At 47.0% G+C, this 27,755-nt stretch overlaps 1 protein-coding gene across 4 annotated transcripts; it reads left to right on the top strand.

Annotated features, from left to right (window-relative positions):
* Positions 1–233: 233 nt before the first annotated feature.
* Positions 234–27,199, top strand: GLE1 (GLE1 RNA export mediator). Of its 4 annotated transcripts, XR_004277466.1 has the most exons (17): positions 234–419; positions 3,551–3,772; positions 4,752–4,862; positions 8,907–9,055; positions 9,360–9,420; positions 9,648–9,908; positions 15,061–15,292; positions 16,674–16,786; positions 16,947–17,016; positions 19,300–19,442; positions 19,542–19,732; positions 21,479–21,608; positions 22,592–22,696; positions 24,086–24,168; positions 25,108–25,171; positions 25,396–25,519; positions 26,022–26,092. XR_004277466.1 is itself a non-coding variant. In XM_032307720.1 (16 exons), exons 1-16 carry the CDS (start codon positions 321–323, stop codon positions 26,088–26,090), a joined length of 2,103 nt encoding a protein of 700 aa, XP_032163611.1. In that variant the 5' UTR covers positions 234–320; the 3' UTR covers positions 26,091–27,199. The 4 variants fall into 4 exon arrangements, 3 of the variants coding, with proteins under 3 accessions (XP_032163611.1, XP_032163612.1, XP_032163613.1); XM_032307720.1 differs by lacking the exon at positions 25,396–25,519 and having other exon boundaries at positions 26,022–27,199; XM_032307721.1 differs by lacking the exons at positions 234–419; positions 3,551–3,772; positions 4,752–4,862; positions 8,907–9,055; positions 25,396–25,519 and adding an exon at positions 9,058–9,092 and having other exon boundaries at positions 26,022–27,199.
* The last annotated feature ends 556 nt before the right edge of the window (positions 27,200–27,755 follow it).

The following is a 27,755-nucleotide window of genomic DNA, read 5'->3' as shown; positions in this document are numbered from 1 at the left end:
ATGTTCCAATTTCTCCACATCCTCATCAAAACATGCTGAGTTTCCTGCAATCCAGAGCCTCCAGCTTTCAAAAGATGCTGTTCCCAGATCCAAGCAAGAGAGGTGGCCTGGAGGGCGGGGGGGGAGCAAACCCTATGCGCAAGCGCAACGAAGAGCGGGCTCGGCGCCGGAGGCGGGGCTACGCAGCCGTTAGGGGCGGGGTTGCGCTGCGCTGCTCCTGCGCGTCCCGGAAGCGGAAGTTAGGGTTCGTTTCCGGGCGGCTGATTCGAGGACTTGTTTTGTCACAAGTGGAGACTCTGAAAAGCTCCCTTAGGTGGACCATGCCGTCTGAGGGTCGCTGCTGGGAGACTCTGCAGGCGCTGCGTAGTTCTGAGAAAGGTCGACTCTGCTACCACCGCGACTGGCTGCTGCGGGGCGAGGTGAGCGGGGGTCCCGGAGTGGGTGGTGTCCTTCTGGCTTCTGGCCGCGGGACCCTGCAGTTCCCTAGCCCTCGGCAAGTCCTGCTCTGGGAACACGTGTAAAAACACGCATTTGTTTCTGGACTCCCGTGTGTGCATCTTCGTGTCCTTGAGTGTCTGCCTTCTCCTACCTATACTGTCCTTTCAGGGAACTTCTCTTATTCCAAAGGTGCTCTTCTCTCGGAAGACTTCGTTGCCACCTCCAGAGTTAGACCCCTCCGCTGTGCTGTGAAAGCAGCCCTCTCGGGGTCAGTTATGTACTGCACGTCTCTTGTGCTAGGAGATCCAGACTGAGCGGAGAACGATTGAAAAGGCCAAAATTCTAGATGACTTTGGGCAGATGGAAAGTTTAATGGGGGCGTAGCCCCTATACCTAGAATTTGCAAACCCAAACCCTAGACTGTAAGCTGCGGACAAGGTTAAGGCGTAGCGCCTGTACCCGAGTTGCTGATAATTAGTTACAGACAGGGTATTACCTGCCTCTTTACATTTACATGTGGGACAATTCTGAAGCATTTCCCTGTCTTTTAATATCACTGGCAGTTTTAGGGAATACATAACTTGTATTCTGTCGGATGAATGCCAGCGTGGGTCTGTCTGGTGTAGAGTCACAATGTGCATTTTTGGCAGGAATACCGTAGAAATGATGCTTGTTCTCAGTCCACTTGGTTACCTGCCAGATAACTGTGCTTAAAATGCCTCATTTTTTCCTTTTGTAACTGATTAGTATCTTTTGAGGAGGTAATCCAAGATTACACTAGTATCCTTTTCCTAGTCGAACCTCCACCATTGGCATTCATTATATCTGTCTGAATCAGTTATCCCTGTGAGGTAACCAAATGACGTTTCTTTGATACCCACCGTTCCTTCTACACTTGCTAGTTGGCATTCTACTGTTAGGAGGAGCTTTCTTTTCTCACGTTTAATGATTTATTTGTATCATCATATACTCTTGGGTTCCTGTTTTATTCCATGAGTTGTAATCCATTACTTGTATGCTTGTGTGTGTGTGCACGCGTGCCTATGTATTTTCATTATGTGGGAAATGTGTCTTCAGGATAAACTCTGAGACTTGAGATTGCTGGGTCAAAAGGTAAAGGGAGGTGTCCCTTTCTCCCCATTACGGATGCATCAAATTGCCTTCCAGTCAACAAAGGCTGTGTCTTTTTGCCTGCAGCCTTGTCAACAGAATGTACTATTATATCTCTAATTTCTGATTATCTAACAGGTAAGAATGAAATCTCAGGATCGTGTTACAGTGCCTTTTGTAATTCAGATAGAAAATTTTTTTCATATATTCAAGAATCAATTTTAATCTTTTTTTTTTTTTAAGATTTTATTTATTGTCAGAAGGAGAGAGAGCGCGGGTGCGCACACACAGACAGGGAGAGTAGCAGGCAGAGAGTGCAGCAGGATCCCCTTGCTCAGAGGCCTGATGTGGGACTCATGCCAGGACCATGGGATCATGACCTATGCCAAAGGCAGACGCTTAACTGAGTGAGCCACCCAGGCGTCCCATTGGGAGCCAGTTTTATGTCTTTTTTTGTGAATTGATTTATGTCTTCTCATTTTTCTAGTGGAGTTTTTCTTCACCCCAAATTTTACAAGTTCTTTATATGTTAGGGATAATAGTAGCCCTTTATCTATGATACATATTGGACATACTTTTTTCTAGTTTGTCAGTTGACATTTTTTATGTTTATGGTGGGTTTTGTATGTGTGGTTTTATTGTTTTTACATTTCAAACTTTGGCCCTGGAATATACTTTGGTGTAAGGAATGAGGAAAAGGGTGTTGTCTCAACATTATTTCTATTACGTCTTGGAAATGAGTCCCATTACTTTATAAAGTGTGCATATAGCCTGTTTGCTTCTGTGTCTGGATTATTTCCATGGATTGAATATCTTTTTATTGCACATGGGATGTGTGCCTGTGGTCTAGATCAGTATCTGTCAGCTGTAGCATTATTGACACTTTGGGCTGAGCCAAATAGTTCTTTGTTATGAGGGGCTGCCGCTGCTGTCTTACGGTGTAGGTTGTGTAAGGGCATCCCTGGCCTCCACCGACTAGACGCCAATAACACACTCCCAGTGGTGACAACAAAAAATGTCTCCAGACATGTACTGGAGGGTGAAACTGATCCTGCTGGAGAACCACTGATCTAGGGAAAATAATAACTTAAAATTTTTGAGTAGTTATTATGGGCCAGGTAGTCTTTTAAGCCATTTATTATTCATTTAATCCTCTCCAAATCTCCTGAGGTGGATCCTTTATTGTTCGGTTTTAGAAGCGATGAAGCCTAAGCACGGAGGGGTTAGGTAACTTGCTCATGGTCACGCAGGTGAGTGAAATGCAGGGATGGAACTCAGGCTAAGAAAGGTTGGTTCCACAGTCAGAGCTTGCAATCGCTGTTGTAGCCTTTTCCCATATTTCCTGGTCATATTTTCGTGACATTGAGTCAAGTTCTCAGCCAGAATTGATGTGTATTTTAACTGCGGTGAAATAGTACAAGCTTCTCTGGTTTGAAGCGCTGTATGGCAGCTCCACAGAGATAGTAGGTAACTGGTAGAGCTGAGTCAGTTGTCGCACACATATTACAGGGCGGCTAGAACTTGTTTTATAGGCTTTCTATTATAAATCCCATTTGTTTTAAGGCATTGGCCTTTAGGTGAGTATCCATTTGTCCATGCCTATTGTTTTAAAAGATTTTATTTATTTATTTTTGCAAGATAGAGAAAGCCGTGTGGGAGGCAAGGAGCAGAGGGAGAAGTAGACTCCCTGCTGAGCAGGGAGCCCCATGCAGAACTCCATCTCAGGACCCTGGGATCATGACCTGAGCCAGAGGCAGATGCTTCACTGACTGAGCCATTTCAGGCAGAAAGAGAGAGAAAGAGAAAGAAGCAAACAAACTACTTTCTCTTCATCTCTAATTGTTAATACAATTAGAATGGGTCTTTGGTGTGTGTGTGTGTCTTTATTCAGGCCTTCGTAGATTACCAGTAAGGCAGGTAGTGGGAAGTAAGGACAAAATTATTTCCAGTTGCTTGAGTTAGTTGACATACAAGCTGGGCTTCACCCTCTTCTTCTCTGTAGGATGTCTTGGAAGAATGTATGTCTCTTCCCAAGCTGTCTTCCTACTCCGGCTGGGTGGTAGACCATGTCTTACCTCATACACAAGAGAACCCACCTTCTTCTGAGACCTCAGCATCCTCTAGATCCGCCTCTGCCCTCGACCAACCTTCATGTGTTCCTGGATCGCCTGTCAGAACCCCTGCCTGCTCACCATCCTCCTCAGCAACTCCAGATGGACCCGAGGTAAGGTTTGTGTTCAGTGGGAGATTGTAGGCAGTGGTGGCCAAAAAGTTGAAGTTTAAGGGGTCCCTCTTGGCTCGTGTGGTGGCGGAGTGTGCGACTCTTGTTTCAGGGCCGTGAGTTTGAGCTCCACGTTGAGTGTGTTGATTATGGGATGTGGGCTGGGATTGCCCCATCCAAACCACCTCAGCACAAACGGACACTATCAGAAGAAAGGGGAAAAATGAAGCACAAACAAACAAACAAAAAAACTGTCCAGAGCAACAAGCCATTCATTGGTTTATATATTGCTACATAAATATAATTTATATTATTATTTCCTTTACTGAGGAAAACAGTTAGAACAAGATCAACATCATGAAAAGCACACTGGTTCGTTCTTTTTTTTTTTTTTAAGATTTTATTTATTTAAAATGAAACCAGATGGGATTGGGAGGGAGACAAACCATAAGAGACTCTTAATCTCACAAAACAAACTGAGGGTTGCTGGGGGGAGGCGGGTAGGGAGAAGGTGGTTGGGTTATGGACAAATGGGGAAGGTGTGTGCTATGGTGAGTGCTGTGAAGTGTGTAAAACTGGCGATTCACGACCTGTACCTCTGGGGCTAATAATACATTATATGTTAATAAAAAATTTAAAAATTAATTTAAAAATTTTTATTTATTTATTTGATAGCAGGAGAGATCGAGGGAAGGAGGGAACACAAGTAGAGGGAGTGGGAAAGGGAGAAACAGGCTTCCCGCCGAGCAGGGAACCCAATGTGGGGCTCGATCCCGGAACCCTGGGATCATGACCTGAGCTGAAGGCAGATGCTTAATGACTGAGCCACCCAGGTGCCCCAAGCACACTGGTTCTAACTTAAATTGTTTTATTGTTCTTATGGTTATTACTCATAAGTAGGGATGTGGTTTCCATCTAGAAGGGATAACACCAAGTTTACCATCTAGAATGCTTAATTTTTCCGTTTTTTTTGTCTATATAGGGCAAACATGAGTCCCGGCATACAGAACCTATGGTACTTCAGTCCTCCCGGGGGATCCAGGTGGAAGGCTGCATCCGAATGTATGAGCTGGTACACAGGATGAGAGGGGCGGTAAGTGACCCATGAGGTCCGGCAGGCTTGACCTGAGGGAGCCATATGTCAGCGCAGTTCTGCAGGTGTCATGGGTGTCTACCCCATGCTAATTGTCCTGTCGCCAGTGCTGGTAGCCCCTGATTCATTTGGGGAGATAGTGTAATGTAGCAGTCACAAGGGAGCTCTCTGAAGGGAGATCTGGGTTCAAATCGTAGCTCTTCTAGGATTTATATATGACTTCAAGAAAATTACTTAGACTTTCCTGGCTTCCATTTACTTCTTCAGAATTTGAAGATGATCTGGGGCTATCAGATAAGGTTATACTGAGAAGATGGATTTTTTTTTTTTTAAAAGATTTTATTTATTTATTTATTTAACAGGCAGAGATCACAAGTAGGTGGAGAGGCAGGCAGAGAGAGAGAGGGGGGAGGAAGCAGGCTCCCTGCTGAGCAGAGAGCCCGATGTGGGGCTCGATCCCAGGACCCTGGGACCACGACCTGAGCCGAAGGCAGAGGCTTTAACCCACTGAGCCACCCAGGCGCCCCGAGAAGATGGATCTTAACAGCCTCCTGAGGAAAGATTAACAGTACTTTAATAATTTATTTGACTTTATTATTTTTTCATACTTTGCCAATAAAAATTAGAAAGATTTTAATTCCCAAGTCTTTTGAGAAAACAACATTAAGGCAACAGAAACTGGAACACCTAATTCATAAATTTAACAACGAACCAATATAATTACATTACATAAAGTAACCCATTTATTATAGGCTAGCGGTGTTTCAAATGCCGTAGGTCCAGGCCCCACCAGCTGCCGTGTTCATGGAGGAACCACAGTGCCAGCTCCCCACAGCTCGTCTTTTCGTCTTGTTTTTGCCATAGAGGAAGCACGTGTACTTGGCGTTGTGCTGGTTTATTTCAGTCTTCTCCACCATTTTCCTGAGGGAGGCCCCATAACTGCTCTTGTATTTACAGAGGATTCCAACCCTCTGGGTGCCTTTGCCATGTCACAACCAACTAGATCTGAGCCCAAAGAGCTGACTTTATTATTTTTTAATTAGAAAAGCAATGCATGATTTTGTGAACATTCCACAGAGGACATGAGTTTATAAAGTGCGAGTCTTCTAGCATCAGCCCCATTCATTCATTCATTCATTCACTGAGTCAACCAATAGCTGTCATGTGCTTGCTGAGCACTTGGATGCTGTTGTCTAGAGAAAATACTGAGCAAAGCAGACACGAATCCAGGCCCTCATGGGGAATCTACACTGGTAAGGAGAGGTAGGAGTAAACGAGAGAACTAAGTACAAAGTAGGTGGAAGCTGTCGCACTCTGAATGAAAGGCAATGGCTGCTTCCACTTGGGTGGTAGCAATGTGCACAGCGGGAAGTGGGTAGATCCTGGATAGGTGGGGCCCTTTCAGCTGAACACTTACGTCCTTCATCTCTGGGAAATGTTTTCCCTTTGATTGGTTTGTCTTCCTCTCCATTTCCTTGTTTCTTTCTGGGAACTTTTATTAGTCAGAGATGGGGTGTCCTAGATTAATTCCCTATTTCTCCTATTCTGTCTCTCATTTTCCTTTTGTCTTTCTCTGTTTTCCAGAAGATTTCTTTATTTTATTCCTCCATTGTGGTTTGAAAAGACATGTATATATATATTTTTTTTTAAATGATGAGTTTTTTCTTATTCTCCACTTGTTCTTTTTTCAGAGCATTTTACTCTCATATCATACTAGCGTCCTTTTTTCAGATTTAATTGTGTTCCTTGAAGTAGCTATTTCTTCTAGATTCATTATTTTCCAGTTGTTCACCTTGATCTCCTAGGGTACAGAGTTTCCTCTAATAGCTGAGGACCTTCCTTTGCCAGGGGTTGGACCAAGGCTTCCAGGTCTATAGTCAGAAGCAAGATTATCATGCTTTTGGGCTTCCTGAGTGTCGGCGTTCCTAGGGTATTGTTCTGGAACATCAGCCTCCATGCTAGACAGTCTAGTTACCTCCAGACACTCTTTTCATTTTCTTACAGGGAAGAACTCTGCATGTTTTTGGGGTGGGAGTGTGATCATGTAATCAATCACCCCCAGACTTGCGGCTTGCCACCATCACTGCATTTCGTCACTGTCTTTCACGTTTCTGAAGGTCAACCCGCTCCACTGGGTGGTTCTCACTTAGAGGCCAGGAGGTTGCAGCGGCTGGGGCCAGAGTTCTTTGAGCGGCTTCCCCTGCCACCGGGGTAGCAGTTGAAGTGCGCTGTTGGCTGGAACGTCTGTCCTCTTCCCATGGCAGGGCTTCCTCATAGCATGGCGGTCGGGTTCTGAGAGCAAAGCATCCTAAGAAACACTGGCCGAGTCGTGTGGCCTTTAATAACATGGTCTTGGAAGTTGTGTAACATTCTTTCTCTTTGCCGTGCTCTTTTGGTCAGGGCAGTCTTGAAGCTCTGCTCAGGGTGAAGTGCAGGAGGCGGGAGGGTGTCTGAGAATGCGCGGATCTCTTTTTAAATCATTACACAGGACAACAGTAAAAACAAATCAAGCACAAAATGGGCCAAAGTAGAGGTACTTTGCCGAAGATACAGGCAAAGAAACACATGAGAAAGATATAAAAAAAAATCATTATAGCACACGTACCTGGCTGTTGGCTGTTCTAATCTCATGATCTCGGGGCGGGGGTAAGGGCTGACTATTTTTTCCACAAACACTCAGCTGTTTCTGCTTTCAGCCCCATGAACCACACCTGATTTCAGTTCTGGCATTTCCCTGTCTGGAGCCTCTTCGGCGGGGTTCTGCTAGGTTGGCTCTAGGGGCGTAGCCCGCTTGTGCGCCCTCGCGTTTTCTCAGCCCTGCTCTGCCGGGCCACATTCCTCCACAGAAACTTTCTATCTTCCAGAAGCGTGTTGAAAGTTTTTCCCTGCTGACGAGCTCATGTGCTCTCCGTTGTTGAGTCTTCTTTTCCTTCCCAATTCTCTGTTTATACAGAGGCTCAGAGGCGAGGTTATGTATGCTTGTGGTCACTTTGCATTCTTGCACTGGAAGCTTTAAAATAGGAGAACGTAGTGTCTTCACAATACATTTTGCTGTATCTTCATCCCAGTTCGTAGAGCAGCTCGTGCTGTTTGAAGGCTGCTGGGTGTTCTTAGTCCCACCCACTGTCAAAGGTCTAGTCAATCCCCGGTTAATTTAAATTGTTTTAAATTTATTGCCATCATCCGCAGGGCCGCTGTAAGCGTCCTGGACGTATATCTTTGCACATGCTTGCAAATATTTCCTCAGGATAGATTCCTAAAATTAAACTAGTGTCAAAGGATTTATAACACTTAAACTTTTGATAGTTAGAATATCAAGGTCACCCTTAAAAACCGTGTGAGAGGGGCGCCTGGGTGGCTCAGTGGGTTGAGCCGCTGCCTTCGGCTCGGGTCATGATCTCAGGGTCCTGGGATCGAATCCCGCGTCGGGCTCTCTGCTCAGCAGGGAGCCTGCTTCCCTCTCTCTCTCTCTCTGCCTGCCTCTCCATCTACTTGTGATTTCTCTCTGTCAAATAAATAAATAAAATCTTTAAAAGAAAAAAAAAACCATGTGAGAGTACTCTCACGAGTGGGAGTGGGATACCTGATGCCCTTAGGAATAGAGGAAGGGGACTGTCCTACCTGGAGGTGGGGGAGGGGGTGGAGGCAGAGACGATAAGGTAAGGAAAGGAGTGAGGTAGGAATGGGCACAGCACGTTTTTGGACTCCGATGAGGATTTCTGCCGGTCACTCTGGAACCATCATCAGCATGCACACGTTGGAGGCATAGGTGCACAGGGCTGTTTGACCCTGTGTTGGTAGATACGTGTTCATTCTCGGCGGATATGGGAGTGACAGAAACCGAATGGGGCAAATTGGAGGAGCTTTCCAAAACAGCTGAGTGTAAACATCCACCTAGAGGGGAGACGGAACTCAAGTGTAGCTTCTGAGAAGTAAGCAGCTGGATCCGTGCCCTTGAGTGTCTCCGGAGCCAAGAACCGGCGGGAGGGCAGTCCCCGTGGGTGAGCGAGCAAGTGGCAGAGAGCTGGTGCCGATCCTTTGCAGGAGGGCCTGCGGCAGTGGCAAGAGGAGCAGGAGAGGAAGGTGCGAGCCCTCTCCGAGATGGCATGTGAGCAGCTAAAGCGCTTTGATGAGCGGAAGGAGCTACAACATCATAAGGAGCTCCGGGACTTCCGGGAAGTGATGGAGAAGAGGTAAGTTCCGGGACTTCCGGGAAGTGATGGAGAAGATGTAAGTTCCGGGACTAACGGGAAGTGATGGAGAAGAGGTAAGCGGGCCGTCCCCGTGCTCAGCAGCATCCCTTTCCCAGCACAGAACCCAAAGGGAGTGAGTTGGGCTGCTTCTGAGGCCTGAAATGTCCAAACAAAAGAGCCAGAGAAGCTTCTAACTTTGAATGATGACCAGTGCATCACGAAGAGAAGGAAGGCTTTCAGGAGAGGGGAGCTAAGATGTTTTTGGGAAGCATGCCTGACTGCCCTTCTGCCCTTTCTTGAGCAGCTCCAGAGAGGCCCTGGGCCACCAAGAGAAGCTGAAAGCTGAGCATCGTCACAGAGCGAAGGTCAGAGCTTGGGAGAATCCATCTGGGTGTTTCCGGGTCTGGCTCTAACCTGCCCAGAGTCGGCTTTTAGCCAACCTGTGTGGAGGACCCGGCCCAGATCGCGCCTCCACGGGGCTCACCTTGGGCCCTCCTCTTCCAGTCCTGGGCCCAGTAAGGCTCGGGGGGATGTAGAAGGAGAAGGCCCAGGGGTGCCACAGAGACAGATAACCGGACCGCCCTTTCTGTAGATTCTCAACCTGAAGCTGCGGGAGGCCGAGCAGCAGCGGCTGAAGCAGGCGGAGCAGGAGCGGCTGCGGAAGGAAGAAGGCCAGGCCCGCCTCCGGAGCCTCTACGCCCTGCAGGAGGAGGTGCTGCACCTCAACCAGCAGCTGGACGCCTCCGAGGCCCAGCCGCACGGAGACCTGCTGAAGCTCGACCCGGCTGCCCTCCGGACCCGAGGCAACCAGCTGTGCGGCCTTGTCTCGGGGATCATTCGGGCCACGTCTGAGGTGAGGGACGTGGAAGAGGGACCTAGAAGAGATAATCCTGGTTAGCAGTTCATCTTACTTCCCCGAGAAGGACTCTGTGTGTGGGGGCAGTTATCCCCATCCCAAATTGGACTCCTGTACATACCAGGGGTCCTGTCTTTGGGTAAACAATTCATTGTTTATTCTGATCACAAAATAATGGCGTTCGTTCTGTAACATTTTATTGAACACCTGCAAAACTGTGGTAAAAGTTAAAACGTCACAGGAATGTGCATTGCTTTTTTCAGTTAACATTGTATTTTGAATATATAATTACGATAACCATTAACAATATTTTGATGTTTTTAATTAAAGCAGTGTTAAAAACTGCAAGTATCGCCGTGACATGTAGAAGTTGTCAGAATTGGATATTTCCCACATTTAATCATGCCAAATGATTCAAAAACAACATGCCTACTGTTGAACATTTTGGTTTTTGTATTTATACTATCATGCATAGCACTGTAGTGCTATCATTTTTTTAAATCTTTTTTTTTTTTAAGATTTTATTTATTTATTTGACAGAGATCAAAGTAGGCAGAGAGGCAGGGAGAGAGAGAGAGGTGGAAGCAGGCTCCCTGCTGAGCAGAGAGCCAGATGCGGGGCTCGATCCTAGGACCCTGGGATCATGACCTGAGCTGAAGGCAGAGGCTTTAACCCACTGAGCCACCCAGGCACCCCTGTAGTGATAACATTTTATATGTGTCTTGTATTTCTTTGAGAAAAATTCCTAGAAATAGAATTACTTGGTCAGAGAATTTTAAGGTTCTTAATTCTTACCCAAAACTTGTACAAATTCATATATATATTTTTAAGATTCTGTTTATTTGACAGAGACAGTAAGAGAGGAACACAAGCAGGGGAAGTGGGAGTGGGGGAACCAGGCTTCCCACTGAGCCGGGCTTGATCCCAGGACCCTGAGCCACCCAGGCGCCCCACTTTTTTTTTTTTTTTAAAGTAGGCTCCATGCCCAGCGTGGAGCTTGAACTCATGACTCCGAGATCGAGCCATCTGCTCTGTTGACTCTATTGAGCCAGCCAGAGTCTCCCCCTGCAATTCACATTTTTATGAATTGTATGTTCTTTTTCTTTATTCAAGATTTTATCTATTTTGACACAGAGATCACAAGTAGGCAGAGAGAGGGGGAAGCCAAGCAGAGAGTTTGATATGGGGCTCGATCCCAGGGCCCTGAGATCATGACTTGAGCCGAAGGCAGAAGCTTGACCCACTGAGCCACCCAGGCACCCCATGAATTGTATGTTCTTGCCCTTAGTTCATATTTCTACCCGAGTTTTTGTTTTAAAAATTCAGCTGATATGTGTTCTACATATTAAGAACTTTAGGCATTTATCATATTTGAGGCAGAAGTTTATTTTTATAGTTTATCATTCCCATTGAATTAGCTTTATAGCTTTTCTTTACCTTTCCTTTTGTAAAATTTTAAGCCTACAAGTGTTTTTCAAGCCTAGAATAGCGGTATGAACCTCATGCAACCATTCCCCGGCTTGAGCAAGACTCAGCACATGGCAGTCTTGTTTCATCTCTCCTTCCAGCTGTATGCCCTCTCCCAAATGGCTTTAGGATGATTCTCAGACCTAATTACTTTATCTGGGAAAATACTTTGTATGTATCTCTAAAAGATAAAATTTTTTGCTCACATAACCAGAATACTAATATCACATCTGAAAAAGCCAGTAACTTCTATGACCAAATATCTAATCAGTGTTCAAATTTTTCCACTTGTGTAAAATTTTTCCCTAAGATCTTATTTATTTATTTGAAAGAGAGAGAGAAAGAGCATGCACATGCTCCAGCAGGGGGAAGGGCAGAGGGACAAGCAGCCTCCCCAGTGAGCACGGAGCTCTGTGATCAGACCTGAGCCGAAGTCAGATGCTTAACCAACAGTACCCAGGCACTCCTGTCTCAGATTTTTTTAACAGTTGGTTGGAACATTACCAGCTACACAAGGTTCAGCCTTTTGGTTTTTGTCTCTTAATTAAGTCTTTTAATCTCAAGACTCCATATCCCTTATGTCTTTTTCCTTACCATTTAATTATCAAAGAATCTGGATCATTGGTTCTATAAAATTTTTCTACATTCTGAAAAACTCCAGAATGCAATTGCTAACCCTAACCCCATGGTATATTGTATTAGGTTTCTTTATTGTCTGTATTTTCTGTGAACTGGCAACTTAAGGACAGTGCCATCCGACAGAATTTTCTGTGGTGATGGAAATGTTCCATATGTATGTTCTGCGACATAGTAGCCATTAGCTATATGTAGCTGCTGGGGACTTAAAATATGGCTACTGTGCCTGAAGAACTGAATTTAAATTAAAAAAAAAATTTAAATTAGGGGTACCTGGCAGGGAGTGCCTAGGTGCCTCGGTCATTAAGCATCTACCTTTAGCTCAGGTCATGATCCCAGAGCCCTGGGATCAAGCCCTGCTTTGGGCTCCCCGCTCAGTGGGGAGCCTTCTTCTCCCACTCCCTCTCTCCATTGGCTTGTGTTCCTGTTCTCGTTGTGTCTCTCTCTGTCAAATAAATAAATGCAATCTTAAAAAGAGGGATACTTGGCTGGCTCGGTCTGTAGAGCACGTGACTCTTGCTCTCAGGGTCATGAGTGCAAGCCCTGTGTTGGGTGCGGAGATCACTTAAAAATAAAATATATTAAAAAAAGAAAGTGAATACCGAGGGCACCTGGCTGACTTGGTCATAAAAGCATGCTACTCTTGATCTGGGTAGGTGGGTGGCTCAGTCGGTTAAGCGTCTACCTACGGCTCGGGTCATGATCTTAGAGGGCTGGGATTGAGCCCACGTCAGGCTCCATGCTCATCCGGTGAGTCTGCTTTTCCCCTCTCCCTTTGCCCTTCCCCCTACTTGTGAGCCATCTCTCTCTCTCTCTCTCTCTCTCTCTCTCTCAAATAAATCTTTTTTTTTTTTTTTTTAAGTTATCATTTCAGGGGCACCTGGGTGGCTCAGTGGGTTAAAGCCTCTGCCTTAGGCTCAGGTCATGATCTCAGGGTCCTGGGATCGAGCCCCGCATTGGGCTCTCTGCTCAGTGGGGAGACTGCTCCCCACCCCCCGCCTGCCTCTCTGCCTACTTGTGATCTGTGTCTATCAAATAAATAAATAAAATCTTTAAAAAAAAAGTTACCATTTCAGATCAGTGGGGAAAAGACTAATTAGAATTGTAAAAGTAAAGATTAGGGGCACCTGGGTGGCTCAGTCGGTTAAATGTCTGCCTTTGGCTCAGGTCATGATCCCAGGATCCTGGGATTGAGCCCTGCACAGGGCTCCCTACTCAGAGAGGAGCCTGCTTCTCCCTCTGCCCCTCCCTTCTCGTGCTTTCTCTATCTTACACTCAATCTCAATAAAGACATAAAAATCTTTAAAAAACAAAAAACAAAAAAAGGAGTGATGGCTGGGTGGCTCAGTAGGTTGTCTGTCTTCAATTCAGGTTGTGATCCCGGGGTCCTGGGATTGAGCCCCTGCATCAGGCTCCCTGCTCAGCGGGAAGCCTGCTTCTCCCTCTCCTGTTCCCCCCTACTGATGCTCGCTCCCTCGCTCTCTGTCAAATAATATAAAAAAGATTAAATTTGTACCATTCTTTCATCTAACTCCATAATCTTTGTCAAAGAGACAAACAGAAATAAATCATGTTCAGTGAAAAAATCTAGGTGAATGTTTGAATTATGTTAAGATGTGGAGGCATAGCAACGAAAACAAGTCATAATGGGAAGGATCAATAGATAAAAGTACACAAAACTGAAAGACACGTCATAACTTAGGAAACATTTGTAACATTTATAGCAGACCAAAATTTAATGTCCTTGTTCAGAGAGAGCTCTTAAGATCTATGGGAGAAAAGGCAAATAAATCACTCTCTGTCTACTTCCATTCCACTAACAGAAAGATGACCAAAGGACAGGACAAGCAGCTGTAAAAGGAGAAATATAATTGGTAAATTTGAAACGAAGTGTTTGTTTTATTTTGTTTAAGATTTTATCTATTCATTTGACAGCACACAAGCCGGGGGAGCTACAAGCAGAGGGAGAGGGCTCCCTCCCTCTGCCAAGCAGAGAGCCAGATATGGGACTCCATTCCAGGACCCTCAGATCACAACCCGAGCCAAAGGCAGATGCTCAACTGACTAAGCCATCTAGGTGCCCCCTGAAATTAAGTGTAAAAATCACCATTAATATATGGAATGCAAATTAAAACACAGTATCGGGGTACTTGGGTGGGTTAAGCCTTTGCCTTCGGCTTAGGTCATGATCTGGGTTAAGCCTCTGCCTTGGGCTCAGGTCTTGATCTCAGGGTCCTGGGATTGAGCCCCGCATTAGGCTCTCGTTCAGCAGGCAGCCTGCTTCCCCTTCTCTCTGCCTGCCTCTCTGCCTACTTGTGATCTCTGTCAAATAAATAAAATCTTTAAAAAAACCAAAACAGGGGCGCCTGGGTGGCTCAGTAGGTTAAGCCGCTGCCTTCGGCTCGGGTCATGATCTCAGGGTCCTGGGATCGAGTCCCGTATCGGGCTCTCTGCTCAGCAGGGAGCCTGCTTCTTCCTTTCTCTCTCTCTGCCTACTTGTGATCTCTCTCTGTCAAATAAATAAATAAAATCTTTAAAATAAAACAAAACAGTATCTTTAAAAAAAAAGATTTTATTTATTTATTTGAGAGAGAGAATGAAAGAGAGAGAGTGTGAGAGGGGGAAGGATCAGCAGGGGAAACAGACTCCTTGCTGAGCAGGGAGCCTGATAAGGGACTTGATCCTGGGACACCAGGATCATGACCTGAGCTGAAGGTAGTTGCTTAACCAACTGAGCCCCCCAGGGGTCCCCAAACACAGTATCATTTTTATCTAGACTACTGTCACAAACTTGTAAAAAGTTATTCCAGCCAATGTTGGTGAGAGCATGGAAGAATCCGTACTCGGGTGTGTCTGTGGTTGTGACAGTAAATCGGTCATTGCCTTTAAGAGAACAGGAGACAGTCGGCATCAACATGTTGAACATGGGCACTCCACTGGTGCAGCAGTTCCAACTCAGAAATTGTTGACTCATGTGTGAGTTGTGGTTCGGCTTCACAGGTGCCTAGAGAAGGGACACTAAGCTCTCCCTCTGTCCCCCTGACAGAACGGCTTTCCCACAGCAGAGGACCAGGCTGTGGCGGAGAGAGCCCTGCAGGAAATGCGGGACCTCCTGACAAGCTTGCAGCAGGAGATCACCAGGGCCTGTGAGGACAAGAGGAGGCAGGATGAGGAGGCGGCCCGAGAAAAGCGGCAGGAGTCAAAAATGCAGCAGGGCCCGGAGGTTCCCAGAGAGGCCCCAGCTCCCAGCCAGGGCCCAGGAGGGAAACAGAATGAAGGTGGGTGCTGCCGTGGATACGGTCTTTTCATCCAGAATGTGAAAGGAAACAAGCATGTGTTTCAATACGGTGTTAAGCTTCAGGATGATATACCAGAACTTTTATATAAAGTAAAATTTACTACTGAGTTTTTACTGATTTTACATGCAGTCTGGTTGATGTGTCGCCAGATGCTTGCCATGGGGACTTAAAATTATGTATCGTTCTGGTAGAGGTATTATCCCAGGTTTTGCTTCTCCAAGGTTTTTGGGTTTGGGTTTTTGGTTTGGGTTTTTTTTTTTTTTTTAAGATTTTATTTATTTGAGAGAGAGTATAAGCAGTGGGAGCTGCAGGCAGAGGCAGAGGGAGAAGCGGACTCCCTGCTGAGCAGGGGGCCTGATGCGCAACTTGATCCCAGGACCCTGGAGTCATGACCTGAGCCCAAGGCAAACGCTTAACTGACTGAGCCACCCAGGCATCTCAACTGCTCTGAGTCTTTAAAATAATGTAACAATCACTTTTCAGCCTTCTAAGTGTAAAATAAATCTGTACACAGTAGATGCTCATTTAATACATAGGAGAGGGTCAGTATAGCATAATGGTTGAAGGCTGGCTTTGGAGCCAGATCCATGGGAATGTAGTTTTTCTACTTCCTGGCAATGTGACATTGGCAAATTAACCTTTCTACACCTACTTCCTTATCTAGGAAACAAAGATAATAATGGTATCTACTTTGTAGGATTATTGTGACAATGAAAACAATATCTATATCAGCTGATGAGAACAGTGCCTGGCTCATACTAAGTGTTTGCTGAAGGGGCGCTGGGCTGGCTCAGCAGAAGAGTGTGCGGCTCTTGATCTCTGGGTCATGGGTTCGAGCCCTACACCGGAGGTAGAGATTGCTTAAATAAATATATATATAGGGGCACCTGGGTGGCTCAGTGGGTTAAGCTGCTGCCTTCGGCTTGGGTCATGATCTCAGAGTCCTGGGATCGAGCCCCGCATTGGGCTCTCTGCTCAGGAGGGAGCCTGCTTCCTCCTCTCTCTCTGCCTGTTTGTGATCTCTCTCTGTCAAATAAATAAATCTTTAAAAAAATACATATATATGTATATATATATATTTTTTTTTTTTAAAGTGTTCAGTGGGGGCACCTGGGTGGCTCAGTCATTAAGTATCTGCCTTTAGCTCCAGTCGTGATCCCAGGGTCCTGGGATTGAACCCCGTATCGGGCTCCCTACCTCCATGGGAAGCCTGCTTCTCCCCTCCCACTCCCCCTGCTCGTGTTCCCTGTCTCGAGTGTCTCTCTGTGTCAGATAAATAAATGAAATCTTTACTAAACAAATAAACAAACAAACAGTACTCAGTGAATGCTAGCTTTCACAGAAGGCTCTCTTTTCTCAGACCTCCAGATGAAGGTACAGGACAGTACAATGCAGTGGTACCAGCAGCTGCAGGATGCTTCTAGTCAGTGCGTGTTGGCCTTCGAGGAACTGACCAACAGCAAAGACAGTCAGGTAGGAAGGGCTGTAGATCGGGAACCCTCGGGGCCTGGTCGTTCTGTAAACAGCCTCGTGTCCCAAAGGAATGTCGCTAGCGTGTCACATTCCATAATCCTCCTGGCATCTACTCAGCCCTTCCAAACACTGCCCGCCTCTCCCCGTTCTCTCCCGGCAGGTCAGAAAGATAAAGATGGACCTCCAGAAGGCTGCCACCATCCCAGTGAGCCAAATCTCCACCATTGCAGGTTGGTCAGAGGAGTTAAGAACGTGGCCCTCCGCCTCACTCTGTTCTGTTTTTTAAGACTCCAGATCTCCTCCTCTGTAAGGTTCCTGTAGGCAGAGTCTGTTCAGGCAGGTGACATTGGATCACGCATGTATTAGTTAGGTCTTACTGTCCTTTGTTTCTTGTTCAGCACATAGAAGGTACTTGTTACACGTTGGTTGACTAGCTTTTTATAAATAAGCTGCACTGTTAACAGTAAATTCTTTAGGAAGGCTCTTACGTGATGTTGAAAATCCCTGCTGAAGACATCACTCCAGGAACCTAGGATGTGACTCGCCTTCTTTCCTTTTGTCTTATAATATTAGCTTGTCCAAGCTCGAAACCTGCCTTCATACTTTAGAAAGTCTTCCTCTTCTCTCCAGAGACTGAGCTTTAGAGAGTGAGAACCAGATAGGGGAAAGACCCTTCTTTCTCTCGTTCAGAAACAGTGGTTCATTTCTCTCGAGCTCTAGATGTGGAAGCCTCCAGCTTACAAGCTGTGTGGCCCAGTGGCTGGCACGCATGAACAGTAGAAAAGCTGCTCTGACTTAGCCGGGGTCCAGGCTCCCCTGACTCACTCCTGGCCTAGAATGTGTCGACAAGTTGCAGTTCTTGCCCACGGGAGGGGCTATGGCAGAACGTACGTATCATTCTGCTGCCTGACAGTTCTCTCCAGATCAGGGCAAGGTACAAATAAACATGAATCACTTTCAGGACTTTAAGATTATTTATTTATTTATTTATTTATTTATTTATTTATTTATTTAACAGAGAGAGATCACAAGTAGGCAGAGAGGCAGGCAGAGAGAGAGAGAGAGAGGAGGAAGCAGGTTCCCTGCTGAGCAGAGAGCCTCATGCGGGACTCGATCCCAGGACCCTGAGATCATGACCTAAGCCGAAGGCAGCGGCTTAACCCACTGAGCCACCCAGGCGCCCCACTTTCAGGACCTTAAAGCGCCATTTCCTTTGCTCACAGCATCAATGAGGGCAAGCTTCACATGACAGCCAGGCCACCCCCTGACTCCTCTCCTCAGGCTCCCCAGTCCTGTTTCATTCTTCACTTCTGAGCAGGTCCGAGTTTTGCTGGTCTGCACTTACTGCACGTTTCCCACGTTCCCTTCATCTGCACCATCAGGGTTAAGTCCTTGAAGAGCCAGAGGCAGACATGCTCTGGAGTCAGGGCCCAGTACCTGCTGAGGACGGAGAAGGAGATGGTCTGATTCCTGCCTCTCGAAAGGCAGACATCCATGAGTGGTTAGATTTGGAGCCGAATTTAAATGTCTCCGGTGCTGGTGTGGCATATGGGATGTGGGAGGCCATGCCATGCAGAGGGTTGGGAGCTGACTTTCCTAACTGGAGCAGCACAGAGAAGGGGGCTGATGGGAAATTTTGGTCCTTTGAAACCATCAGGAAAGTAGTACAGAAGTGTGACTTAGCAGGAGTGGGAGCTGCTATTTTGGTATCTCAGTAAGGTTTGAGTAATGAAGACCAATTTAGATCTGCTTAGGCCCCAAAAAAGGCATTTATTCTAAAGCTACAGGGGTGTTTCTCAGAATCTGCTGGCAGGAATGGGGCTAGGTCTCAGCAGCTAGAAACCTTAGGAACCTTTTTTCTCATCTTCCCTCTGCACATCTCTGATCTCACGAGGTAGACCACTGTTCTTCAGACCACTTGGCAGGTGCAGGGGTGTGGCATTCGTGAGCACGTATGTAGCTGGGCCAGCCACTTCCAGGAGGTGACTCAGTCGCTAGCTGATTGCCTCAGCTGGTTAGTCCTCGTCACACCGTAGCCAGTGTGGGGCTGGGGCGCACAGCCACCATGAGCCCACCTCAGCGTGTCTGCGGATGAGGGAGGCTGGTCCCGGGGAAGGGGGAGTCACTGAGAGCTGGGAAGATCCTTTAGAAAGGTTTTCCCAGAGACGCAAATGACCCCTCTAGGGATGTCGGCCACAGCCCCTGGGCTCTGTAGCCGCTGCATACCTGTTTCCATACCGTTTCCCGCTCTGTTCAGTGTGTCCGTTTCAGAAGGCGTTTATTCCCAAACGAGGAGCTCCTTTGAAATGGTACCACGTTTCATGCACTTGTACACCCCAGGCAGCTCATATTTTATTTGCGTGTCATATATTTTTCTGCAAAAGTATTTTTGCTTCAGGTTCTGACCTTGTGGGGGGCTGCACGGCTGGATTTTCATGGAGGCCTTCTTAATGCAATGATGAGAAGCAGAGTGGTTTGCAGGAGAGTCTTTTAACCGACTTTGTCATTCCCAGGCTCAAAGCTGAAGGAGATCTTCGACAAGATCCACAGCCTGCTCTCTGGAAAACCCGTTCAGTGTGGCGGGCACTCCGTGTCCGTCACCCTGAACCCACAGGGCCTGGACTTCGTGCAGTACAAGCTGGCAGAGAAATTCGTGGTGAGAAATCTTGTAGCCAGAAGTCTGGGGAGAGGCTGGTGCACAGCCTTTAAGCTTCTCTCCCTAGTAACTAAAGCAGTCCTGTCTCTGCTCCCACAGAAACAAGGAGAGGAGGAGGTGGCCTCTCACCATGAGGCAGCATTCCCCATCGCGGTCGTGGCGTCGGGAATCTGGGAGCTCCACCCCAGAGTGGGCGACCTCATTCTCGCTCACCTCCACAGGAAGTGCCCCTACTCTGTTCCCTTCTACCCGGCTTTCAAGGAGGGAATGGCATTGGAAGACTATCAGAGGTGAGGTGGTTTTTCTCCTCACTCTCCTCAGGGTGAATGAAATGCAAATAAAATTGGGGTTTGAAAGTGCCTGGGTGGCACAGTTGGTTAAGCATCTGACTCTTGGTTTTAGCTCAGGTCACAAGCTCAGGGTCATGGGAGGCGGGGCACCAAGTCTGCTTGAGATTCTCTCTCTCACCCTCTGCCCTTCCCCTTGCTCATTTGTGTACTCTGTTTCTCTCTGTCTCTAAAATATAAATGAGGGGTGCCTGGGTGGCTCAGTGTGTTAAGCCTCTGCCTTCAGCTCAGGTCATGATCCTGGGTCCTGGGATTGAACCCCCGTATTGGGCTCTCTGCTCGGCGGGGAGCCTGCTTTCCCCTCTCTCTGCCTGTTTGTGATTTCTCTTTCTGTCAAATAAATAAATAATCTTAAAAAAAAAAAAAAAAGAAATGTGTGTGTGTGTGTGTGTGTGTGTGTGTGTATAAAAAATAATCCTAAGAGAAAAAAAATGAACTGGGGTTTATTCTCCTTAATTTCACAGCTCCTTATACATACCTGGAATGTTCTATCAGAGAATCCAATGTCTTTCATACAGACTGGCTGCTTTGGGATTTTGTGGATTCAGGTGCAATAATTAGCATAGAAGAACACTGAGTCCAGGAGCCAGGGGTTTTAGAATTGTGCCCTGGTTCATCATTTAATGATTTGCAAAATGTCCAATCACTTAAGTTCTGTGAGCATCATTTTCCTTATTTGCAAATGGGAGTAATGATATCCATTAGTCCTGTGACTTTGGGGTGCCTGGCTGGCTCCTTTGGTAGAGCGTGTGACTCTGGATCTTGGGGTTGTGAGCCCAAGCCCCATGTCGGTGCAGAGATTGCTTAAAAATTGTTTTAAAAAAATTCTGTGAGTTTGCCTTGTGGGACTTATGTAATACATAGATATGATTGCCCATATGCGTGCTTTGTAAACAAAGTATTCTGCAGAGATAATGATATGTAGTAAAAATAATGATACATAGTGCTAAAAAGGGGCGCCTGGCTGGCTCAGTCCGTAGAGCATAGAACTCTTGATCTTGGGCTTGTGAGTTTGAGCCCTCTGTTGGGCCTAGAGCTTACTTTAAAAAAAAAGAAAAAATTGAGGCGTGTAGTTGGCTCAGTTGTAGATTATGTAGCTATTCAGTCAAGAGATGGAGAGTTCATCTGGGCACGAAGCCTACTTTAAAAGACTAATATTGGGCGGCGCCTGGGTCGCTTGGTGGGTTAAAGCCTCTGCCTTCGGCACAGGTCATGATTCCAGGGTCCTGGCATCGGGCTCTCTGCTCTGCAGGGAGCCTGCTTCCACCTCTCTCTCTCTGCCTGCCTCTCTGCCTACTTGTGATCTCTGTCAAATAAATAAATAAAATCTAAAAAGAAAAAAAAAAAAGACTAATATTGGGGCTCCTGGGTAGCTCAGTCAATTAAGCATCTTCCTTCCACTTGGGTCATGATCCTAGGGTCCTGGGATTGGGCCCATGTCGAGCTCTCTGCTCAGCAGGGAGTCTAATGTCTCCCTCCCGCTGCCTCTCCCCTTGCTTATGCTCTCTCGCTCTATCTCTCAAATAAATGAAATGTTTAAAAAGAATAAAATAAAAAAAAAGACTACTACTGCTAATAATAATAATGCTAAATGGTACAGTACTAGATTGTTCCTTTTAGCCCTAAAAAGCCAGTGATTTGTCACCCTCGCCTTGGCCTTATCACGTTGGATCTTTTCTTCCCACGCAGGATGCTCGGCTACCAAGTGAAGGACTCCAAAGTGGAACAGCAGGACAACTTTCTAAAGCGCATGTCTGGGATGATCCGACTCTACGCCGCCATCATCCAGCTCCGGTGGCCGTACGGGAGCCGGCAGGAGGTAGTGGAGACGGCCTGCTCTCCCAGTGAGAGGTCAGACCGTATTTGTGTATCTTGTCCCCCGGGCCTGTTGCCCTTCTTGCTGCGGGGGCAGCCTCATTACACGAGAACTTCGTGTATATTGCGGCCCCCTTGGTGTGCTTTAGAGAAGTTGATGTTGACTGTTAGGAAACTTGGACCAGCAAAGCTATTTGTTCAAAAACTGACTTAGTTGAGCCTTTAAGGAACTGGGTTTGTAAGAGTGTCTGTCTGTTGTGAGCCAGTCATTAAGTTTAGTATTCTATTAGAAGAGGAGTGCTCTAAATGATACAGTATCAGGTGTTGTTGTTGTTGTTATTTAAGTAAGTTCTACGCCCAGCATGGGGCTTGATCTCATGACCCCGAGATCAAGAGTCACGTACTCTATCGACTGAGCCCGCCAAGTGCCCCAGTTCAGTGTCATTTTAGACCTGGTTGGTGCCTCATGTCACAGATGAGCAGATGGGGTCTCAGCGAACTTTAGGGACACACATTGCCAGTGACAAAGCCACAGCTGGGGTGCAAGGCTTTGAGCTGCTAGTCCAGTGCTTTACTCCAAGGATACAGATTAGAGACATGGAGAAGTGAAGTACTTGGGGACCTAAAGAGAAGGGATCGTAAGTGGATCGAATCCAAGTTTTTACCATGTACCTGCTGAGTCCCATTCTGTGCTAAGGGTACCAAGAATAATAAGTAAAATGTCTGTACAGGTAACTGTTGGGATCCCTGAAACCAAAGCTGCTACATGGGGATTAGGGATTCCTTTAATGAATGGGTGGGTTCCAAGGTGTTGGCACATGTGAAAACAGAATTTGTTCATCTTGTGTTGTTTCTGCCCTGTGGCATGTGCTTGATTTCGATAATCTGGGGGTCCGTGTTACTTAGTAACAGCTGGAAGATAACCTTGGGGGTTTAGATCTCTGGATACAATGAGATCAAATCGTGACCAAGAGTCTCCCCTCCCAGATTCATCCTCATGGTTTAAATCATGGCTGGCGCTGGTTGGCACAAATCTTAAATATGGAACCCCTGTCAGATGTGACAGCCACCCTCCTCTTCGACTTCTTGGAGGTACGTAATGCAGTTACCACACGAGAGGGACAGTGGTTGACACAGCCTTTGGTCACCATGAGACCTGCATTGGTAAACAGTGCGAAACAGAGGCCAATGGTCAGCAGCATGAGGATCCAGTGTCACTGTCACACATTTTCCCTGAGTGCTGAAGACAAACCTAGCTTTTGGGTTTTCTTCCGCTTGTGCTTGCTTTTTTTTTTTTAAGATTTTATTTATTTATTTGATAGAGATCACAAGTAGGCAGAGAGGCAGGCAGAGAGAGAGGAAGGGAAGCAGGCTCCCTGCCTAGCAGAGAGTCCGATGCGGGGCTCGATCCCAGGACCCTGAGATCATGACCTGAGCCGAAGGCAGAGGCTTTAACCCACTGAGCACCCAGGCACCCCTCCCCTTGTGCTTTCTTTCTCTGTGTGCTTGTCTTCTTATTATAAAGAAGAAAATATCTGTATATCCCAGCATAAGCAGAAAGGGACATTTGTTTTAGGGATAGAGCATCGACTCCCAGAACCAAGGGTAGAGTGTACAGGCGACTGTCATGTGGGCCCGGAACCAGGAACTAGAATGTTACCAGGTACCCAGAGTCTCCCTGGGGCTAGTGGTCCTTCCTGTGCTCTCCCCGCAGGCTTCCTCAGTCTTGCTGCGCAGGCCGGCTTTCTCTAGTTCTCTGTGCACAGTGGAGACGATGGCCATCCTGGGCTACAGCCCTCTGCCTCAGTGTGGCCACCCAGTGTAGTGCGACTGTCACCCCCTGTTTGTGATCCCTCATTCCTGGGAAAATAAATCTGATCAGCTTGCTTGGGTCAGGTCTCTCCCTCGTCCAAAAGGTTCTTTACAGTCCTGTCTGCCCGTGAGGGGCCACCACTATAGGATGAGGGTAAGGGTTTCTGTGGAAAGGAGACATTTCTTAAAGGTTAAAGACTTGGAGCACATTCCATGACAGATCTGGGCTGTCGAGCCAGGAATGCCAAATGCTTCCGTTCACCTTGGAGTTCCTGAAGTCACACGACATGAGCAGAGATCCTGAATAAATTTGAGAACATGGTAATGTTCTGTATGTTCTGCTTGCTACGGCTCGGAGGAATGCCATGCCTTCAGAAAGCTTTCCATTCAGTAGAATCACAGAAGAATAAATAAGTTGGATTCACATTTCCCAGTTTGCTAAAATACCTGGTTTCTTGGCTGTCTGGTGTAATGGAGGTGTTATATACAGAGAAATGCTTCAGAACAAGGTTAGATCTTTCCATCTATTCCCTTGCAGAGCTAGCTAGGTGGCACTGAGGCTGAAATTCTTGGACGGAATAAAGGCAAAGGGTCGGTGTGCTATACGGGTCTCTTGCCTGAGCGTGAGTTTGCATTCTCTGCTCTGACGGCGCCTGTCTCTTCCTGTAGGTGTGTGGGAATGCCCTCATGAAGCAGTACCAGGTGCAGTTCTGGAAGGTGATACTTCTCATCAAAGAAGACTACTTCCCCAGGTATGTGGTGCATTGAGTAGACAACGTGGGATTCAGTGGGTGAAACACGTGGTGTCAGAGGCCTCTGTGCTCTGTGACGTGCTGGGTTTGACTCGAGATGCACCTGTAGTATGTGTGACGTCATCTCTTCTCCTTCACCTCCTTGACATTTGAATAAATGCTTTCAAACTGTAATAAGAGTCTTTAAAAAAAAATTTTTTTAAGATTTTATTTATCTGACACAGAGACACAGCGAAAGAGGGAACACAAGCAGAGGGAGTGGGAGAGGGAGAAGCAGGCTTCCCGCTGAGCAGGGAGCCCGATGTGGGGCTCGATCTTAGGAGCCTGGGACCATGACCCGAGCTGAAGGCAGATGCTTAACAACTAAGCCACCCAGGCACCCGAGTCTTTTAAATGTTTATTAAATATATATATATATATATATAAAATATAAATAATATAAATATTAAATGAAAAATGAATTAAGAAGATCTGGGTTACAAATACCTGACGTTTCTTTTACTCTGTTTTTTTCCAAACTTCCCAGCTAATCTGGGACGGTGATTACATGCAGGCAGGAATTAACCCAGAGAATCCAACTTCCTTAATAAATCAGTTTCTGCAGCTGTTTGCTTGACGCTGTCATGGCATTCGCCTTTAGGGGCCCTTCTCATTCTTCTCAACACCCTGGCATTTCAGCTAGGGGAGAGGCCTTGGCAGCACCCACGCTGCCTGATTGCAAAGACCTTGGAAAGGAATGTCCTCTCTTCTGCTTTATCCCTTGGTTTGAAAAGAAGCCCGAGACCCTTTGGAAGAATGACAGCATCCTTAGTCCAGAAGCCGTCTCTCCGAGTCATTCAATCTACCCCTTCCTCTGGATCAGCAGTGTCCCGAACTCTTCTCCCAGAGGGGAGTGGGAATCACAGCTGTGATCCGTGTATTTTCTTCCTCTCACTGTAGGATTGAAGCTGTCACAAGCTCAGGACAGATGGGTTCCTTCATACGCCTCAAGCAGTTCTTAGAGGTAAGATGGCCTTAGACCAACACATTCTGAGCTTCTGTTGCCCTCGAGGGCGCCCATGTCTCTCACGCACCTCTAGGCTCTTGGGTTGCAGTCTTCCTCTTGATTATTTTATTTTATTTTATTTTAGTCATCTCTACACCCCACATGGGGCTCACACTCAGCCCCGAGATCAGGAGTCACCTCCTTTGTGACTGAACTAGCTAGTCGCCCCCTCCTTGTTTTTGAACTCTGCTTTGTGGTCCGTGGGTCCCCCTTCACCTTAAGGGGCGGCACTTCATCATCTTCTCCTGTGCCGCCGTCCATGCTGCCTGAGGGGAAGTTGCCTTAGGGATGAATAAAATGTCCCAAGTGAGTCTGGCATCACTAATACATTTCTTGCTTGCTGGCTGAGGCTCCTTCCTCAGTCTCCCTTCTGGGGAACTGGGAAATTTGCTCCCTCTTCTCCGTGAGAACAAACCACACTTTCGGCCAGTCTCCTCCCTTTTCCTCCCATTTGCTGGAAACCAGAGGCTCAGTGTGACCAACAGCCTGGAAGCCTGTGGTAGGTCTGCCGGGACGGCCCCCTGACTTGCACTTTCCCATAGCCTGAGTGGGCAGAAGGCAGGTGAGAAGGATGAGGCAGGGCTGCGGGGGACCGGGTGGTGCAGCGGAACCGGCAGCCTGGCTTTGGGCCCCTGCTGCGGTTCACACGGAGGCAGAGGCTCCTGCCTGGCGTTGGTCTCACTCCTCCCGCTGCTGACCGCTGTTCGGACGACTTAAGCTTGCTGTCCCTCAAAGCTGCTTCCAAATGCTCCATGTCGGGAGGAGCGTACCCAGAAAATCACTGTTTTCTCCCTCTTTCCCTGACCAGAAATGTTTGCAGCGCAAGGAGATTCCTGTCCCCAAGGGCTTTCTGACTTCCTCCTTCTGGCGTTCCTGACGGCCCTCTGTCGCCTGCCCACCATCACCGTTTTGTTTGAGAGGGACAATAATAAAGCAACTGAAAACAGCTGTATTTGGGAGAAGTCATGTCAGATTTAGAAACCGACCAATATATTTGTACCTGGCGCCTCGGAGAGGAGACTTTTCAGGGTTCCCTAAATCTCGGGGGTCTCTTCAAAGGCTGAATGCTCTTTAAGGGGTCCCCATGGCAGAGTAAATGGCATTAGCGTTTCTCATTTCTGAAGTGTGGGGAGGAGCAGTTCAGTACTTGGTTTGATGGTTCATCCCCTTTGCGTCTGGTGTCTTTCGGGAAGTATGTAGTCCCTTCACCATTTCCCTCTGAGCCCGCCCCTTCCACTGCACCCTCCCCCGCCCCCAAGTCCTGCTGTTCCTGGTCAGAGTATGGTTACTGGTCGAGGCCCACGTTCTCGCATGCAGCTCCCGGTGTGGTGGTTGTGCCTTTCTCAGCTCGTGCAGTCGTTATAAATTCAGAGGAAATGCCTGTAGACGAAGATTAAGTCCCAAACTGTATCAAATAGTTTAGCATCTGGGACTAGGACCGTTGATACATGTTATGTTGAAAAGGACACACTGTTGGTCCTTTTAATCTGGAGTTTGGGCCCTGAATGGCCAGGGATGCATGAGTCAAGGATGGGTGGGGGGCGGCGGCGGTGTTTGTTTTTGAATTTGGATGAAGACAGGCCGAGATGGGCCTGCAACATTACACCTGAGCCCAGCATCTACGAGCAGTGACTCGGGGGTTAAATAAAATAAAGGTGTTTGAGAGAACTTAGGAACTGCTTTAGAATTGTTGACATGTCCTGAGTAAAGAGCGATAATAGATTCGCCTGACTAAAGCCCCTACAGAAATTCAGAGCTTGGCTGTTCAGAAAAGAATTGAGGTTTGTTTCAGGAGAGACTCACCGTCTTTTTTACAACACGCAGCAGCAATGGATCTACTCTGTACTACGTGTCGTCTGCGGGGAGGTGTTCTGGGGGGCAGGGGGATCCTCTGGTACTCTTGAGTGGCTTGAAGTGACACATTCTGTGAATCGTTGACTCTGGTGCCAAAAAAACAAGGAATAAAGCTTGATTTTTAAAAACCCATTGCCAGTATCTAGTTGGTTGATATGACTGCATTCCTATACCTTGACCTATGTACATCACTGGCCTAGCTCTAGTGTTTCTTCGTATTTTGTCTTCTTGACCTTCACCTTGGGAAATTGTTGTTTTTCGGTCATTTCTTTTCTGGAATTATGTACCAGTAACTGACCTTGTTTTATCTAGCAGGAATGGAAACGTACCGAAGTCTTTTCATGTGGGTGCAACAGCACAACTCTGGGGAAGGTGTCAGGAGACTTGGTGCAATTCACTTCTGGGTTTTGTGGCCTTGGGTGGGTCATTCACCTCCTCTGAGCCTCAGTTTCCCCTCCCCCTGCAAAAACACAAGAATTGGGTTAGCTGGGAGCATAGTAGTTTTCAGGGCTCTGTAGCTGTGCCAGAGGGCAGAACCTCCCAGCAGGGGTGTCAGGGCACAGACCCCTGTTAAGCCTGCAGAACCTGCAGTGGCTTCGCCACCCCCACACCCCCAAGGCCAGTTGCCCTTTGCACTTCCTCTCTTCCCTGTGCTTTACAGATGCCATCGCTTTCTGTATATTGTGAC

The sequence above is a fragment of the Mustela erminea genome, chromosome 12, assembly GCF_009829155.1.
Source record: "Mustela erminea isolate mMusErm1 chromosome 12, mMusErm1.Pri, whole genome shotgun sequence".
NCBI classification, from domain to species: Eukaryota; Metazoa; Chordata; class Mammalia; order Carnivora; family Mustelidae; genus Mustela; species Mustela erminea.
Note: the sequence above shows the minus strand (reverse complement) of the source record. Positions and strands in the feature narration are given on the sequence as shown.

Bases quoted from the DNA above. Each gene is read 5' to 3' on its own strand.
- GLE1 (XM_032307720.1), top strand. From the start codon at position 321: ATGCCGTCTGAGGGTCGCTGCTGGGAGACTCTGCAGGCGCTGCGTAGT. The intron at 9,909-15,060 runs GTGAGGGACGTG...TCCCCCTGACAG, and splicing joins TCATTCGGGCCACGTCTGAG to AACGGCTTTCCCACAGCAGA. The intron at 15,293-16,673 runs GTGGGTGCTGCC...CTCTTTTCTCAG, and splicing joins AGGAGGGAAACAGAATGAAG to ACCTCCAGATGAAGGTACAG.